The sequence below is a fragment of the Psittacula echo genome (genome assembly GCF_963264785.1).
Source record: "Psittacula echo genome assembly, chromosome: 3".
NCBI classification, from domain to species: Eukaryota; Metazoa; Chordata; class Aves; order Psittaciformes; family Psittacidae; genus Psittacula; species Psittacula echo.
Genome location: NC_137736.1, coordinates 36,587,171 through 36,603,348, shown reverse-complemented (window position 1 = coordinate 36,603,348; position 16,178 = coordinate 36,587,171). Strand labels below are relative to the sequence as shown.

The window sequence follows — 16,178 nt, the reverse complement described above, 5'->3', positions numbered from 1 at the left end:
GGTCTCTTGCCCTGATCCTCCTGGGGCCTCCCCTGAACTTGCACTGGATGGTCCAAAAGAGGCACAGGACCATGATGAGGTCTAACAAGCACTGAGCAGAGGTCAATAATCACTGCCTTGATTTTTGAGCAGCCCAGGCTGTGGCTGGCCCTTTCTGCTATGGCCCCAAGCCCAGCTCACTGCCCCCTACAACCTGCAACAATATGGGTGCAATTAGAAGGTTAGAGCCAGCCATGAAGCAGCATCACCTCCACACCCAGGTGGGCTGACGATGCTGCCCTGAAGAAGGGAAAGCTGGCTGGGCTAACAAGTGAAAGACAAGCACCATGAGGCAAACTGAAAGAAGAGTGATCCCAAACCACAGCCCAGGGGGCAAAGAGTGATATAAGTGACCAGTGTATAAAAGTGGGTCCTGTGAAATAAAGGGGTTTTCTTTAAAACTTAACTTTTCTACCCAGAATTGAAGAGAGTTGAATAACCTAAACTTGTAGCATAGGTTTCAGAGCAAATAGAGGAGAATGACAAAACTGCTGTCACTTGGAATGTTTTCTAAACTGGTATGTGAATGAAATGTTTTAAACATGGCTAGATCAGACAATCAACGTCACATACTCTCTTAAAATCTTAACTAATAGCGATGTGTTGTTGAAAAATAAGTTGAAAAGTGGTACGTAAGTTGAAAAATATTGAAAGCATTCAGATGCCAGAGTTTTTCCCCTACTCAAAACCACGAGACCTCCTTTGGCCTTTACCTCTTAGAAGAATGGTCTGACTCATATTGCTAATGCCTTCACCCGAATCAGTCAAAAAAGGGTTTGGCAACACCACACCAACATTTTTCTCCTTGTAAATCACACATGCCCTTTCTGTGATCCAGAAGCAGATGGTATATAAAGCCCATTCCTCAGTTTTCAAAGCAACCTTCACCACGAAAGAGCGTGTGCATGCAAACACGCACCAACACACTACTTCCTAAACACCACTTGTGACAAAACCGCCTCTCGAGGCATTTTCCGTGTGCTCTATTAGGCAAATGACAGAGGCGACTCTTGTCACAACAAACACGGAGGCCTCAAACGCACTGTGCCCGGTCGCTGCGCGCCGCTAACACGGGTGTCCCACCGCCGCGCGGGGCGGCTCCCACGCTACCACAGCGACACCTAGTGGCCGCGCGGCAGGACGGTCCCGCGCAGCTCCCCCACGGCGCTCCCGCCCGGAAGCCGGGTTGGTCTCATCAGCATCCGGATGCTTTTTATAAACCTTGAGGTTAAATTTTTAATTACGCAATACGTTGCCTGAGGAGGAGGACTTGGGGGTGCTGACTGATGAGAAGCTCAATGAGACCTGGGCTGCATCAAAACGAGCGCGACCAGCAGATCGAAGGAGGTGATATTCTGCTCCTCTTGCTGAGAGCTCTCCACTCTGAGATCCCACCTGGAGTACTGCGTTCATCTCTGAGCCCTCAACACAAGAGGGGCGTGGACCTGCTCAAGTGAGTCCAGAGGAGGCCATGAAGATGATCAGAGTGCTGGAGCACCTCTCCTACAAAGACAGGCTGAAAGAGCTGGGCTTGTTCAGCCTGGAGAAGGCAAGGCTCTAGGAAGACCTTAGAGCAGCCTTTCAGGTACCTAAAGGGGGCCCGCAAGAAATTTGGAGGGGGACCTTTTACACGAGTGGGCAGGGATAGGACAAAAGGTAATCTTAAGTGAGATATAAGGAGGAAGTTCTTTATTGTGAGGGTGGTGAAGCACTGCAACAGGCTTCCCAGAGAAGCTGTGGCTGCCCCATCCCTGACAGTGTTCAAGGTCAGGTTGGATGGGTCTTTGAGCAACCTGGGCTAGTATAAGGTGTCCCTGTCCATGACTGGGGCATTTAAGGTCCAACTTTCTGGACCTTAAATTTGGAAGGTGATCTTTAAGGTCCCTTCCAACCCAAACAATTCTAGAATTCTGTGATTAACCTCCACTAATATGTTCTCCCTCACAGTCCAGAGGTTTGGAACAGCACTTTTCAGCAGAAATAAACCTTTTCTCTTTGTGCAGTTGCAAACACTGCACATCCTGCCAAAAGAGTTTGGGAAGCTGGGACATTCAGTCGAGCTGATAAAAGACAAGCTAATGAGTTTACATGCAGGTCACAGCATAGCCACATTAACAATCATTAAGAAACACTAAAGCAATTCCCTTCGTATACACTTCAGCACATGTGGATGAAAATTAGATTTACAAGCTAAAAGGAAACTACATATTAAGAGGAATATTGTGTTAGCCCCTGACAGAATGTTGAATCCCTCACAACCCCAGCTTGGAGTAAACAAAGTCCAAAGAAAAGTTCAGCACTTGGTTCCCATCCCATCCGAGGTAAAATGACCTTGCTTCATTCACTGAAGAGAACAACACAAAACATGCATGTGCTACCTACAGCTTCCAGGATTTAAAAGGGTTATGTATTCGGACTCTCTCCTGTGAATGAAGAAATTCAGGAAGAAATTGCCATGGAGACCTTATTAGTGTATATAAATATATAAAGGGGGAGTGTCACGAGGATGGAGCCAGGCTCTTCTCAGTGGCAAACAATGATAGGACAAGGAGTAATGGGTACAAACTGGAACACAAGAGGTTCCACTTAAATTTGAGAAGAAACTTCTTCTCAGTGAGGGTGACAGAACACTGGAACAGGCTGCCCAGGGAGGTTGTGGAGTCTCCTACTCTGGAGACATTCAAAACCCGCCTGGACACATTCCTGTGTAACCTTATCTAGGTGTTCCTGCTCTGGCAGGGGGATTGGACTAGATGATCTTTTGAGGTCCCTTCCAATCTCTAACCTACTGTGATACTGTGAGAAATATAGTTTATGAAACCAGTTAAAAACTCATTTCTGCAACTTCTGAATGGCCAGCAAGGTGTGGTAGCATATATATGTCTATACAGACAGAGAGTTACATATATACTATATAGAGATATATACAGTATATGCAGCCATACCTCAGCTCAAAATGTGTTTCATCTTTGCTCTGCTACACACCATTAGGGTGGAATCAGACAGACAACTTACACTTACACATAAAATACACTCCTCTCAAGGGTATCACTGTTTCTTAAGAAAATTACCTCTGCCCAGTCTGGAAAAGGAATCAGTGCTCTCTTCTTCAAAGCTATAACATTTTCAGTGTGAAGGTACAGGGGATAGAGGGTAAGTTGAAAGTCTGGGATTACAAATTTCTATTTCTGGAAAGAATAGCACAGGTAATTTCCCCATGGACAGTTTCACCCCTTGTTACTGCACTGACTGATGCCCAGCAGGTGATGGGCTGGCACCAGGGGGTTTATTTCACTTAGTACATCAAATGATTACCACATACTAGTAACTTTTTCTCATGAGTGAAACTTGAACAAGCAATGAGAACAGCAAGAAACAAAACAGCTCCACTCACATCTTTAGCATATAAACAATCTGAAGACAGCATAGCCAGGCTGGATGAGGCTTTGAGCAACCTGGTCTAGTGGAAGGTGTCCCTGCCCACAGCAGGGGATTGGAACTAGTTGATCTTTAAGGTCCCTTCCAACCCAAACCATTCTATGATTCTGTGATAGCCTCCTTAGAAAGAAAAATTAAATTCCTCAAGAAGAAATTTTCTTCCACATAGACAGCATTAAACCAGTTTAAATGAGCTTGGCTGCTTTCAGTTTCAGTATACACTGTAAGATTTTGGTACACACTGTAAGGTTACCTTCTGCCCTCAATGAATGAACTGTAGGAAAACCCTCAAATGTTAAATGAAACCATGTTTCAAGGAAGAGTCAAGTGCTACATAGTTTGGATTGAAGTGATAACCATACTAAACATCGATAAATAGCAGACAGGAAAGAAATTCTGCCTTCAGAGGAAAAGGACTGATACCTTTGAGCATTACAGCCAAGAACAGGACAGAAAAATCCCACTAGCCTTAGACAATATGAGAGGTGGTGATACCCTTGGAGGGATGACATTGTTAACATGATGTTCTCTATACCTAAGAGGACATGTATAACAAACAGCTGAGACCTGTTTTTTTGTGAGATTGTGTTTCACAGATTAGGTAAGAAGTAAAAGAAGATGGCAATACCACCATCTTCATAACATACATTCAAGATTAAAGAAAATCTAGTGCTCACAGAAGAGTCTTATTTCAGGATTATTCTGGTTACCTGAGGAAAAAAGTAATTTGTAAATGCACAAGTATATTTAGAAGCTGCTGCTCAGTCTCCTACACATGGAGCAGAGAGGTTAGACGCCAGAGAGGCTCTGATCTCTGACAAGCCTAGTGAAAATTGGCAGCAGGCTTTAATGCCCCCACTGAGGGAAAAGCAAGAAGTCAGCTGTTATCCAGCAGCAGCTGCCTGGCCAAAAGCACACATGTACTGGCCAGCCGATCACCCCACACACTGCTCTGCCCAGGCAGCAGGTCAGGGAGGGAGCCTGAGAAATGAGGGGGTGGGAGGGCGAGGAGAGCTGGGACAGGAGAGGGATGGCAGGGTGCTGCGAAAAGGCGTAACAGACAGGCCTGGGAAGCGCTGGGACATTGAACAAAAAGCAGAAGGAAACCAGATTCTACTTGTTTTGTTCCTTCAGGAACAATCCGTCATTTAAGAGCACTTTATACTCAACTTTGTGCTAAGATACTGTATTCAGCAAGAAGAACAAGTATCAGCTTCCTCCACTGCACATCAGTCTATTTCATCTGAGTGACCACAACACGTACATGGCTATAGAATACTTTTCTCCCCCTCTGAGGCTGCACTAGCAAGTCTGGACAGGTAATATCACACATTAAGACATTTTCTCTTGCATTCATAGCACTGCTAGATGACAGTAATGTTGTTAGCTTCCTATTGAAGGGCATTAGCTATTGTTTACCCATGGAAAAGCACTCCTTTGCTTTCTACAAATAGTGTAAAGAGTAAAACAGGCACCAACATTGGAAATATATCAGATATCATAATCATGCACTTCAAGGGAAATCTAAACTGCCCTTAATTCTCCTAGAGGGCAAATTCCATCAGCAAGCAACTTATGCTGAAACTGCAGAGTCAAAAATAAATGTCAGCCTCTTTAATGGCTTTGGCAGAAGAGCATAAACTGAAGGGGAGTAATGTGAAAACACAATAACAAACAGCTGGATTGATGCCATGAGGTGCTAAGCATTGTGCCTTGATGTAAGAACTAATTTATCCACTTGCCTACTCCTATTCAAGTAAATGGTCTCCCTGGACTCAAACTGCTTAATTGGATGGGAGCAGAATGCTGGGCACTTTGTGGGACTGAGCCCACTGACAGCATCTTGTATGTCCACCAGACACAAGAAAAATCTGTAACTCGCTAAGAATAAAAGGTGAACCCTCACCCCTTCTCTCTCAAAACCTGCTTCGAAGCCAAAAGCTACCCTGATTCTACTAGTTCCTTCTAGTTAAAAAGTCATAGCTCCATTTTTTTTTTAATTGTGATGGGGAAAGCAGGAAAGAGTCTCAGAAAACCCTAAGAATGTCTTAGCTCTAAGAAAGTGTGCATTTTCTGCGAACAAGACAGACTGGATCAAGATGGATCTTTTTTTCATATTAGCCAGAGTCTCTGCCATCATGTATCCTTTAAAGATATGTGTAAAGGACTTCCCAGTTTCCCAAAGATCTCAGATAGAGCACATCTTTGTGTGCTTCATGTTAAGGAGGCAGAGAAACTGGAGAGAGCACTGGGGGAAGGAGGGGCAGAAGAGAGGAGGAAGGAAAAAAATTATCATGGATATTAAAGAATGGACTATGGAGAAAGACTGAAAGGTTTCCCCTAGCAGCAAATGACCCAGAAGGAGGTTAGAGTAGTAAGATAGTGCATTGGAATAGTGTTCTAATATGTACAAGGTTGTTATAAAAAGATGATACTGAGCAGTTGTTCTTCATGTCCAGTAAAGGTAAGATAAAAAAGTTACTCTCTCAGTTTACACAATCCAGCTTCAGAGTAGCTATTAAACAGCATTTCTAACAATAAGGTTAGGACCAGATACCTCAGGCAGCAAAGAAACCTCCTGTACTGAAGGATGCTGATAAAAGGCTATACAAACACCAGCCAGTGACAATCTGTGTACATACACTATCCTGTCTCAGAACAATGGAAATGGACCAGATGACTTTTGAAAGTCCCTTCAAACCCAAACTATACTATGATTCTACGACTACATCACCTACTGTTCCAGTTTTCTAGAATTCCGCACATCAGCAACTTCTGACTTCTCCTAACTTGCAAATCACCTAACTTTAACATCCAGACACATAACCAGTAATTACTGAGCCAGCAGTATAGGAGGAGAGGAGACGTTGTGTTGTTGCATTGCTTGGTTGATACAGAATGGTCAGCTGCATTTCATTTATTGCCTGCTGTGAGAAATCCCCATTCACTGTTCCAGGATATTTTGCTCAGACAGAGATTATTGCTGCCAAACAGCGGCAGTGGTCTTGTCTTGGCTGAAGAAATTCTCAGGGAAGAACTCCCTGTTTTGCATCTCTGGAGTTAGACTCACTATTATTGTAGATAATACTATGGTTATTGAATATGGCTTCCTCACACACCAGCTAGAATAAGAAAAGATTTATTTTGGTACAGACATGCTGAGCTATTATTAAAAAAGTCCTAATGAGACATGTTTTGCCAATTAAGAAATTTAGTGTTTGAATGGTAGTGCTACATCATTTAATTTCCCCAATGCAGCAGCCAAGCTTTGATCCAAACACGACACCGTCTGATCACAAGTCAAGCTGAAAGAAACAGTCTACTCAGGTATTATGTTTCACAGTGTCAGAGAAAGGCCATATTAGGATCCTTCCAACCACCTCTGAACAGACACACACTTAGCTATATTTATTGAATGACTAAACTGCCAGAAATTAACTAAGTTGTTTTTGCAGGAAGATGTCCATAATAGAACCATTAGCAAGTCTGACTGGAGGGATTCAAAGACAGATAAATGAAAGCACCTATTCTGCTTTTCCAGTATGGACGGAGTTGCTAAATGTTTCCAGAATTCAGTGCTAAAATTTCACATGATATTTCTCTAATGGTCCAGAATACAGAAAACTGCTTTGTAAAAACCAATAATGTGATAGAGTACTACTGTTGTGTCAGAAGATCTTATTATGTGAGGATTCTGACATCCATATAAAATGAAATATAGCATAATGGGGAATAATTGAGCTCATTCTACTTACCCACTACTACACGCTCTTTACTATTTTCTGACTGCGAACACAGTGACTGGAATGGGATGGTGAAGGAAAGAAGAAGAAATGGCAGTCTATCCATATGACTATTTTGTATTCTAGTTTTAAAATAGAGGCAGTTAGGAACAGAACATGTACATTATGTGTTAGTTTTCAATAGAGTAATACAGAAGAAAGCCCTTCTGGATCACCTGCAAAATTACTGCTTTGCTGTTAACAGCCTACAAGAGATTGTTATTGCTAAAGGTTTTAATGAACATGTTTTGTCAGTAATAAAATTGGAAGACAGCTCTGTCAAACTCTGAAGTATAAAAATGCTCATATGGAAAGGATAATTATCACTACTTACCGATTCCGTACTTTGTCCTGTAATATTCTTTGGTGAATTCATCACAATCACAGAGAATTATCTTCCTTCCCCACACATTAATTACTGCCCCTATTTTCAGGTCACTGTCTTTGTAAAATTCCTGGTGCACAGCTCCTGTCTAATAAAAGAAGAGCACTTGTACAGCAGCTCTATAAATCTCAGAATCCCACAACCTTCCTTAAAATCTAGGTCATTTAGTGTGTGTGATTTAAAATACAACCTTCACAGTCCATTTGAAAGTATTTTTCATTTAGCATGGGTCATGCTAAGCTACCTTACTTTTACAAGTGTGATATTTACATACAATAAATCTGAGTAGTTTTCATTTGAGCTATTCTCCAGTGGCAACACAGTTTTACAAATAACTGTCTCTGTTGTAGAGAGTAACAACCACAGAAATTACAAAAGCTACTACAAAGACATTCAACAGCTAGAGGCATTCAATAATAACTGACCTTACGATTGTCCAGAATATAACGGCCTTTGTTTCCTACTAAATTCCCAAGCACATTGAGAACAGTGCGATCGGTGATTGTACCTGGCTGATACAGACCGATGGGAGCATGCTGCAAGAAAAGAGACCAACTCTTAAGAAATACAGTTAACAGTGATGAAAGAGAACTCAATTACCTTAGAACTAGCAGGTTTTTACAGACTGACTGTAACTGCAGTATTTTCTTGGGAGACCTTTTTGTAATTTCTAAGTCAAATTTATACCACCAAACCTACTAGGCAACATATATGTCAAACACCAGTACTGTATGCCAAAAGAAGCACCCAGAATCTTATTGTGTATCTAAGAGTAAAGTCTCCTTTTTCTTGGAAGCAAACAGAAAGCAGAAGTTAGCACACCCAAACCACCACATCAGTGTCAACATCTGTTCTAAAAGCTATTACTTTGATTGGTCAATTATAAAAACATGCAGAAGAACCACTCAGGGTTGGTCCTACTCTACTAGCCACTGCACAAATACAGGAGATTCAAGTCAGCATGATTCTATTGGAAAAAATATTAATATTTTTATTTCTATGGGGAGTTTCAAAATTACAATAATAATTTAGCCCACTAATACCATACTTAATACACAAACACCTACATATTTTTAGATTACTAACAAACTGATGATGCAGGGTAACCAAAGTGGGTAACCAAACCACCTTCTCCGACACCCCATGCACTTCAATGGTAGGAGAAGTCTTTACACAAAGCCACTGCTAGATCAGCAGCTCAGAACAGAGGATGCACAAAGTGAGAAAAGCGCAGTATTTTGCTGTTAGGTTTTTACTATAAAATATCTTGTACATCTATGGCATCATAAATTGATTGTCAATATTAGAAGGGAAGAAGGGAAAAGATACCCCAGTAGTTTACTCCAGCTGTGGGTTTAAGTTATTCCACCATCAGGATCTGTCTGGAGTGATACAGAAGTGTATCCAGCTCATTAATTTTATAATCATAATAGGTTACAGAGAACACAACCCTCTTGAAGATTTCTCTGAGAGAAGCCTTCTCAAATAAGCACCTGATTAATGCCTGAAAAAGTTTATTCATGGATTCCTATTTAACCAGCTTTGCATAAGGTCCCAAATCTAGGAACTTAATTTTAAGAGATCAATCTAGATTTGCTACACAGAAGTAATGTTATGGAATACTAAAACTGCACTTTTCCAAATGTTCCAGATACCAGTCATGGATCAAATCTGAATTCCCCTCTGTTCTACATTAGTTTACCTATCAATATTAGTTAATCTTCTGGACTTCCATCACTGCAGAGCTTTATTGAAACATTTAAATAAATACATTAACATGGGAGAAAGAAAATCATAGGATATCTTTCTGCCTAAATTTTCTCTCCTTTTAATTTAAGCATGAGAAGGTTAAACTTTTTTTTTTCCATCGCTTATTGAACTGTCCTATGAGTATGTGTGTAAAACCTAATCATGCAATTTTTATTAATACTCTAATGACACTTTCTAAATATCATTACAATCCTAATACAGGATTTCCAAAACAACACATTTAATGTTTCTCAATCAGCTGAAGAAGTTGAAATAAGTTGAAATTTTCATTCCTCACCTTTGGAAGCTTATCTCTTCTGAGGAAAAGTGGAACTGCATCCCGGCCTGAGTTTACTGGTACAATTTCTTTAATATCAATAGTATCATCAGACAAATAATAGTGCAGCACAAGTTCTCGTTGGTCATGAAACATGGATTCTGGGTCATCCCACACACAGAAAAAACGTAAAACATGTCCATCATGCTCTAGAAATTGTTTCAAAGTGTCAATGCGCTCATAAGGGCGAAATGGCGTCATACTATCCAGAATCTGCAGATAAAGGAGAAATTAAGATAAACAACTTTTTAATTATTTGCTCTTAAAAACAGGATTCCAAACTGCAGGGTACCAGCTAATCTTATAATATGCTTTTAGGATTTTCAAGTAATGCCACACAATTACATTTACACTCTTTATGCCATTACCAAAGAACTATTTTCAGGGTTGCTGTGCCCTCAGAAAACAGATGAAAACAATTTTGGATTGTTTTGATCCTTGTTTTTCTTGCAATAACATCCTTCAGATCAGAGAATTGTTAATTTATTTCAATAAATTATCGATGGTAATCTGACGACTACAACTCCTAATAGCCTTACCTTCCCAATTTACTTCCTTGGAAATTATTTTTTATAAATCATCTGGCATAAAGAATTAATTATTTCTTTCCTGTTTGATGTCATCTTTCTTTTAGCTTTAAGCCATAATTTATTAACTTTTGATTTATGTCATACAGTTGATGGGTGCTGGGTTCATATGTTCTCCTCTCCACATACATCCAACAGTCTGAAAAGGAATAGGAAATCTCCAACTAAAGATCTATTCCAGCTGATGTGATCTATGACAAAGGCCATCTACAGTCATGGTTGCTGCAAAACCAGTAGCACTGCCTTAAATTGGATCCCAGGATGATGATTTGAATCTGAAGACTGCATTTACATACATGTTACAGCCACATGAAAATGGTGACATGAACAGAGTGTTTTTCCTAAGTCAAAATCCATCATGTACAAAACGGGTTAAAGGGGCAAGACAGTCCTAATCTACAAAATTCTGCAAAATTGCTTTGAAAGAAGAAAGGTGACAGTGTAAACTGAACTGCCTGAACAGAAAGAACTGTCAACTATGAGTAGTTTATATCACTGTCTAAATTTCTGTTTATCCACTGATATATCTTCTGGCCTTAAAAATCTGAAAGAGAAAAGGCACTTTATTTCAGAATATAAAATCTTAAAATAAAGAGAGCAGAACCAAGTTCTGCCTGCCAATGTCCTTGCTGATCTGCAGTACTTGCCATTTCAGGCATCATCATGCTCACAGGCTATAAGTCAGTTATCTACTTTCCCAGCACCATCTTTCCTCCATCCTGACCTTAGAAAATGCAATAAGCAACCAAATACAGCCACAGAGACAGATAACATCAACAGCCATGAAGTATCATCTCCAGCAACATGGAAATATGAACCTAAGGGATTTGCTACATTTTTCATTGGTCTCACTTTCTCATAGTATTCCTTACTTCCTTTCATACCTTCAGTTTCTGCCTGTCTTTTGGGAGTCTGGTACAAACCAATTTAACTCTGTCCAAAGCAGTCCAGAGCAATCTGCCCTCAATAAATAAAAAAAATCACCTTCCACAAGTTAGTCACAGGAAAGTGAAAACATAAAGCAGCCAGAATAACTTTTCTGTAATTCCTCAACAAGTAAGAATATTAAGACATAGATTTTAGTAATTCTTAGCCTGCTTTTATTTCTTAAACCTTTTTCTCCTCTCCATCCTCTTCAGGCACACATATGCTTAACACTTGGATGTTTTGCTTGTAATTTTTACAAAAAAAACCCCACAATCTAAGCAGGTTATGCAGTACCATATATAATGTTGACACAGCCTGCCAATATCAAGACAACTCAGCATGTGTTAATACACACCTGTTACCTGCAAGACCTGAGTAAGGGAAAAGCAACCTCTGGACAGCCTGAGTCACCCCTCTGCAGAACTAGGAGATGTATTACAAATACTACCTTTTACTGGGGGACTGCAAAAAGGCTGAAAGCATGAATTAAGTGAAACCAACACACTAGCCTGAGGGTGCCTCAGAGACATGCAAATTGCTGTATACATCTCAGTCACAGCTACCTTCCATTTTTGTTACTGAGAGCTGCAGCAGTTTTCTCAACAGGAGGATTAAGATGAATGGAACAGACTCATGGAGTATTTGTTGTTTTCAGACTAGTAGGCTGGATTTATCACAACCGGTTGTATATGGTGGGCCAACAGTCCTAACAGAGTCAGGTCAAGAGAAAATTACAGTGCCATCTGCACTCATTCTGATCAAGAAAAATAGAACATAAAGAAACTGTCACTATTCCTTACAGAAAACATCACTACCATTCCCAGAGTAAAGACCACAAATCCTACAGAAGGGAATCCATATAGCATCTAGGAGCTGCAAGTGAGATTTTTGGAGGAGGTGTGTATGTGTTCCCATATACTCATGAAAGAGGGAACTGCCTTCAAATAAAACCTCAAAACTTTAAAAACTGCAGAGTGCTGGGTTCTGTGCAACCGAAGAATTTGCTTTATATATGCAAAGAGCTGTTAATAACATGTGGGCTAGAGAAGAAAGATGACTCATGAATAGACCAAGTGAGTCTGCAGGAAGACATGGGTGTGCTTGAACCACAATTCCAATTAGATCTTCCTTTAAAACTGTTTATTATCATTACCTTAGTTCAGGCATCATCATAAGTAGAATATATCATAGGTCCTTTTTTTTTTTTTTTCTTTTTCAGTTAAACACTGAGAGGTTTCTTTTATTTTTACCATTTAATTTTGCTCTGTTTCAAAGTTTCAAAAGGTGTGTGAACACATCAGGAGAAACTCAGTACTATGCAAGTACAATGAGCCATAGAATAAAATCTTTTAAAGCAAGTTTTCTCTTGGTATTTACTAATGTTGAAATACTTACTTTCTATTTGCTATTAGAGAAGTATTTTATATAATGCATATTGCTAATAGCAATAGCAATGGCACTTCTATTAAATTAAGTTTTCACTATTATTGCCTCATCTGACCTTTTGCCTCTCTTGGGTGTATGGATCATCTGGACGACTTGCGGGAGGATTTAATCTAACTCCCATTTTCCTCAGGAAATTTTTTGTAAACTGGTCACAATCAGTGATCTTATACTTTCGGGCATAAAAGGTTACTTCTATGTTGATATTGAAATGATCTATAGTATAGAACTGATCTCCACGAGGAGGTGGAAGTGGAATCCGATGCCGTCGAACAATCGTTCCTGTAAAATAATAATTAAATAATAAGTAAATACATAAAATATAATAAATTCATAGAGTAAACATCCTTTGCTTTAAGGATCTTGCTAATTTTCTATGCCCATACACTCTGCAGCGTGAGGAGAGCAATATGTCACTAAGGTGAGAGAAAAAACTGCCCCACCAAGGAAAAAAAGTGTGACCTATCAAGCATGGAGGTAGGCGCATCCAACTGAGCTTCTTTGAGGAGCACAATGGAAGTAGAGACAACAGAGGTGAGTTGGGCTGATTGCTGAGCTCTAGTAAAGAATCCACCCGAAAAATACAGAGCCAGTAACTCATAACCCATAGTCTAACAGGAACACTATTCAAAAGAGAAAGCAAAGGGATGGAGGAGAAGAAGAGAAAAAGAGAGACATTTTAACTTTGTTAAAATAAGCACATACTTAATTTTCTTATTGATGGCCTTTAAATGAAAGGACTGCTCTTCTGAGAGCATTGTATTTGTTTACATTAACCACATTAAAAGAGAAGAAAACTGCTATTGGTCTATCAGCTGAAAACTCACAAATACCTTAGTGAACTGGGTAATGCTTCAAAAGTACTCAATGCTGATGATTAAGAGACTGGGGCATCTCTCATACAACTAAAGATTGGGAAAGCTGGGTTTGTTCAGCCTGGAACAGAGATGGCTTGGGGGGGAAACCTTATCAGTGTTTATAAATGCCTGATGGAAGGGAATGAAGAAGACGGAACTAGGCTCTTCTCTGTTATGCCCACTGACAGGACAAGTGGTAATAGGCACAAATAAAAAGATACATAATTTCATAGGAGCACAAGAAAACACTTTTACTGTGAGGATGATCAAATGCTGGAACAGGCTGCCCAGAAAGGTTGTGAAAGTCTCCATTTTTGGAGTTACTTAAAACCCAAGTGGACATGGCCCTGTCCATCTGGCTCTAGCTGATCCTGCTTGGAGCAGAGGGGTTGGACTAGAAGATCTTAAGATAGCCCTTCCACCCTCAACAATTTTGTGATACTACACATATTTTAGAAACAGCTTATTAAGCTACAGCCTCTGTAGGTTAAACAAATACCTAACTCATACATTAAAGAGAGGTATGCAGATGCATGACAAGCTATGATTTATTCCAAGTGAAGTTAGAGTTCACAAAGAATAGCAGATCATCACAGCTGGGACTGAACTCCTCTTTCCACATTATGAGAGAACAAAAAGGACAACAGTGAAAGTTTTGTCACATCAATACCTCAGTATAGTTGTGCGAAAATATCCCGCAGGGAATAAAAAGATGGTCCAGCCTTCAACATCAGGCTCTTTGCAGAACTTACCAACCTTGACACCTCTGTAACACAAGCTTTATAATGCAGATAACCAGCGGCTAAGACCAGCAAGAACCACCAACTCATATTATTATAATTCCTTGCCGCCATAGGTTCCCAACAACTTAAAAATTTCAGTAATTATAAAAGGTACAACTTTAAGGCAACTATAATACACACACAAAAGTTCTAAGACTAAAAATAGTTCCGGTACTAACCTAATACTACAACAATAATTTATTAGACACAATTATCTAAAACGTCTATCTCATTATCTCTCACTACAGAACTGGATCTCTATCCAGTGCCCTTCAGCTATGCATCTGGTAGTATTTCCCACTGAGTTCTGTTTGATGATTTTCCAGCACTGCTATTTTGTTTTGGAGGTAGGTGGGGGTGGAGAGGGACCTGGAAAGAGAGGGAATAGAGGCAGAGGAGGAGGGAGAAATATATCTTTGTATGGCTTTGTTCGGTGTTTGAAGGGCCTTATTCCTGAGTTAGCTCATGGAAATTTATTATTGTTCATTTTATTTCCCTAAGGACTAATCTGCGTGGAAATACCTTCCATTACCACATTATCAGAGTTGTTTGTTAAATTCTAACTCCTACAACGAAAACATGCCCTCATTTTTTCAGGGGAATAAAGCAACAAAGCAGATTTACTTTAAGTTCCCATTAAAATAATTATTTGAAGATGCATTCAGCATCCTGATGTTTCACATGTACCAAAGCTGACATCCTGGTTACTGACCTTTGATTGTAAGATAATTTTGAACCTCTACCTGTTTAAACCTAGTTATACCCATATTTAAGATGCATTCTCATGGAAAAATTAGTTAGAAAACAAAGTAATTAGCACATTTTAACACACTGCAAAACTGCATTGCATTCCCATTAACAAACCCACATACTTTAAAATACATTACCTGATTTTGGCTAATTGTTGGGTCACTCCTACAAAAATCAACAGATAATGTGCTAAGTCAGAACAGCCCCCACAGGAATGCAAATCCTGTTGAATCATCATTTTAGTGGAAACATAATGGTTGACAATTTTCTAATATGAGCTATCTTCTGAGGATATATTCACCTCAGAACTGGTGAATAAGCCTTCAGCCAGTTTTTCATATCACTTGTCAAAATATAATACACATTGCCATTTTGTTCTGAGGGACAAAAATTTCTTTCCTAATGGAAAACGTCTTGAAAAGATAGTATCTGTAGCAATCCTTTGCTTTTACTAGGTATCACTGTGCCTGATCTATCCATGCAGAGGATACATTTTATATTGTTGAATTTGAAATTTAATAAAAGCTGATCAGCTGAGGTTAGGTCTCAGCATTTTTAAAATTGTCCTTCCTTCTGGAGAATAATTACATCTCTACTTCTAAAAATTTACTGTAAGTTGTTAAAGGAGGACCTAGGCATGTGCAACACTCGAGTTGCTGACGACGGATGGCTACTTTTGATGTTTCTTTTGTCTTTTGTCAGTTTATTTAGCACCACCAAGCATTATTTTAAATATTTGCAGCTGACCAGGCTAAAGCTCTCCTATACTGCTCTCCTGTAAAGGGAGTTTGGGTACCGTTTTTCCCTGACAATTGTGGTGGCATCGAGTTCCCACACTACAATTTGTAGCATATCTTCTCCTCTTTCAAGGCTTCTGATTATTTGGCAACTACAGCATCAGTTTAAGGAGGCCTTCATAGGCCTTTTCACTATGGGGCAGCTCACAAAACTGGGCAGTGAATGATTTAGTCTCTTCTTCAGCACAGGTTTCTGACTACCACTGTGCTACTCAAGAGTGCATTTAGAGAGAAGAGAGGAATGGGTAGCACCTGGAGTTTGTACACTCTGCTTGCACAGAAAGGAGGAGAAGCAACCACTACTA

At 39.8% G+C, this 16,178-nt stretch overlaps 1 protein-coding gene across 1 annotated transcript in view; it reads right to left on the bottom strand.

Moving 5' to 3' along the window:
• The window catches only part of EFHC2 (EF-hand domain containing 2), a gene marked incomplete at both ends in the record, with an annotated part of 60,493 nt that overhangs the window by 27,059 nt on the left and 17,256 nt on the right, over positions 1-16,178 (bottom strand). Inside the window, 4 exons of the mRNA XM_080614204.1 lie at positions 7,594-7,732; positions 8,070-8,180; positions 9,692-9,943; positions 12,746-12,969. Of these exons, the coding sequence (XP_080470330.1) occupies positions 7,594-7,732; positions 8,070-8,180; positions 9,692-9,943; positions 12,746-12,969 (726 nt within the window). The remainder of the gene's footprint in view (positions 1-7,593; positions 7,733-8,069; positions 8,181-9,691; positions 9,944-12,745; positions 12,970-16,178) is intronic.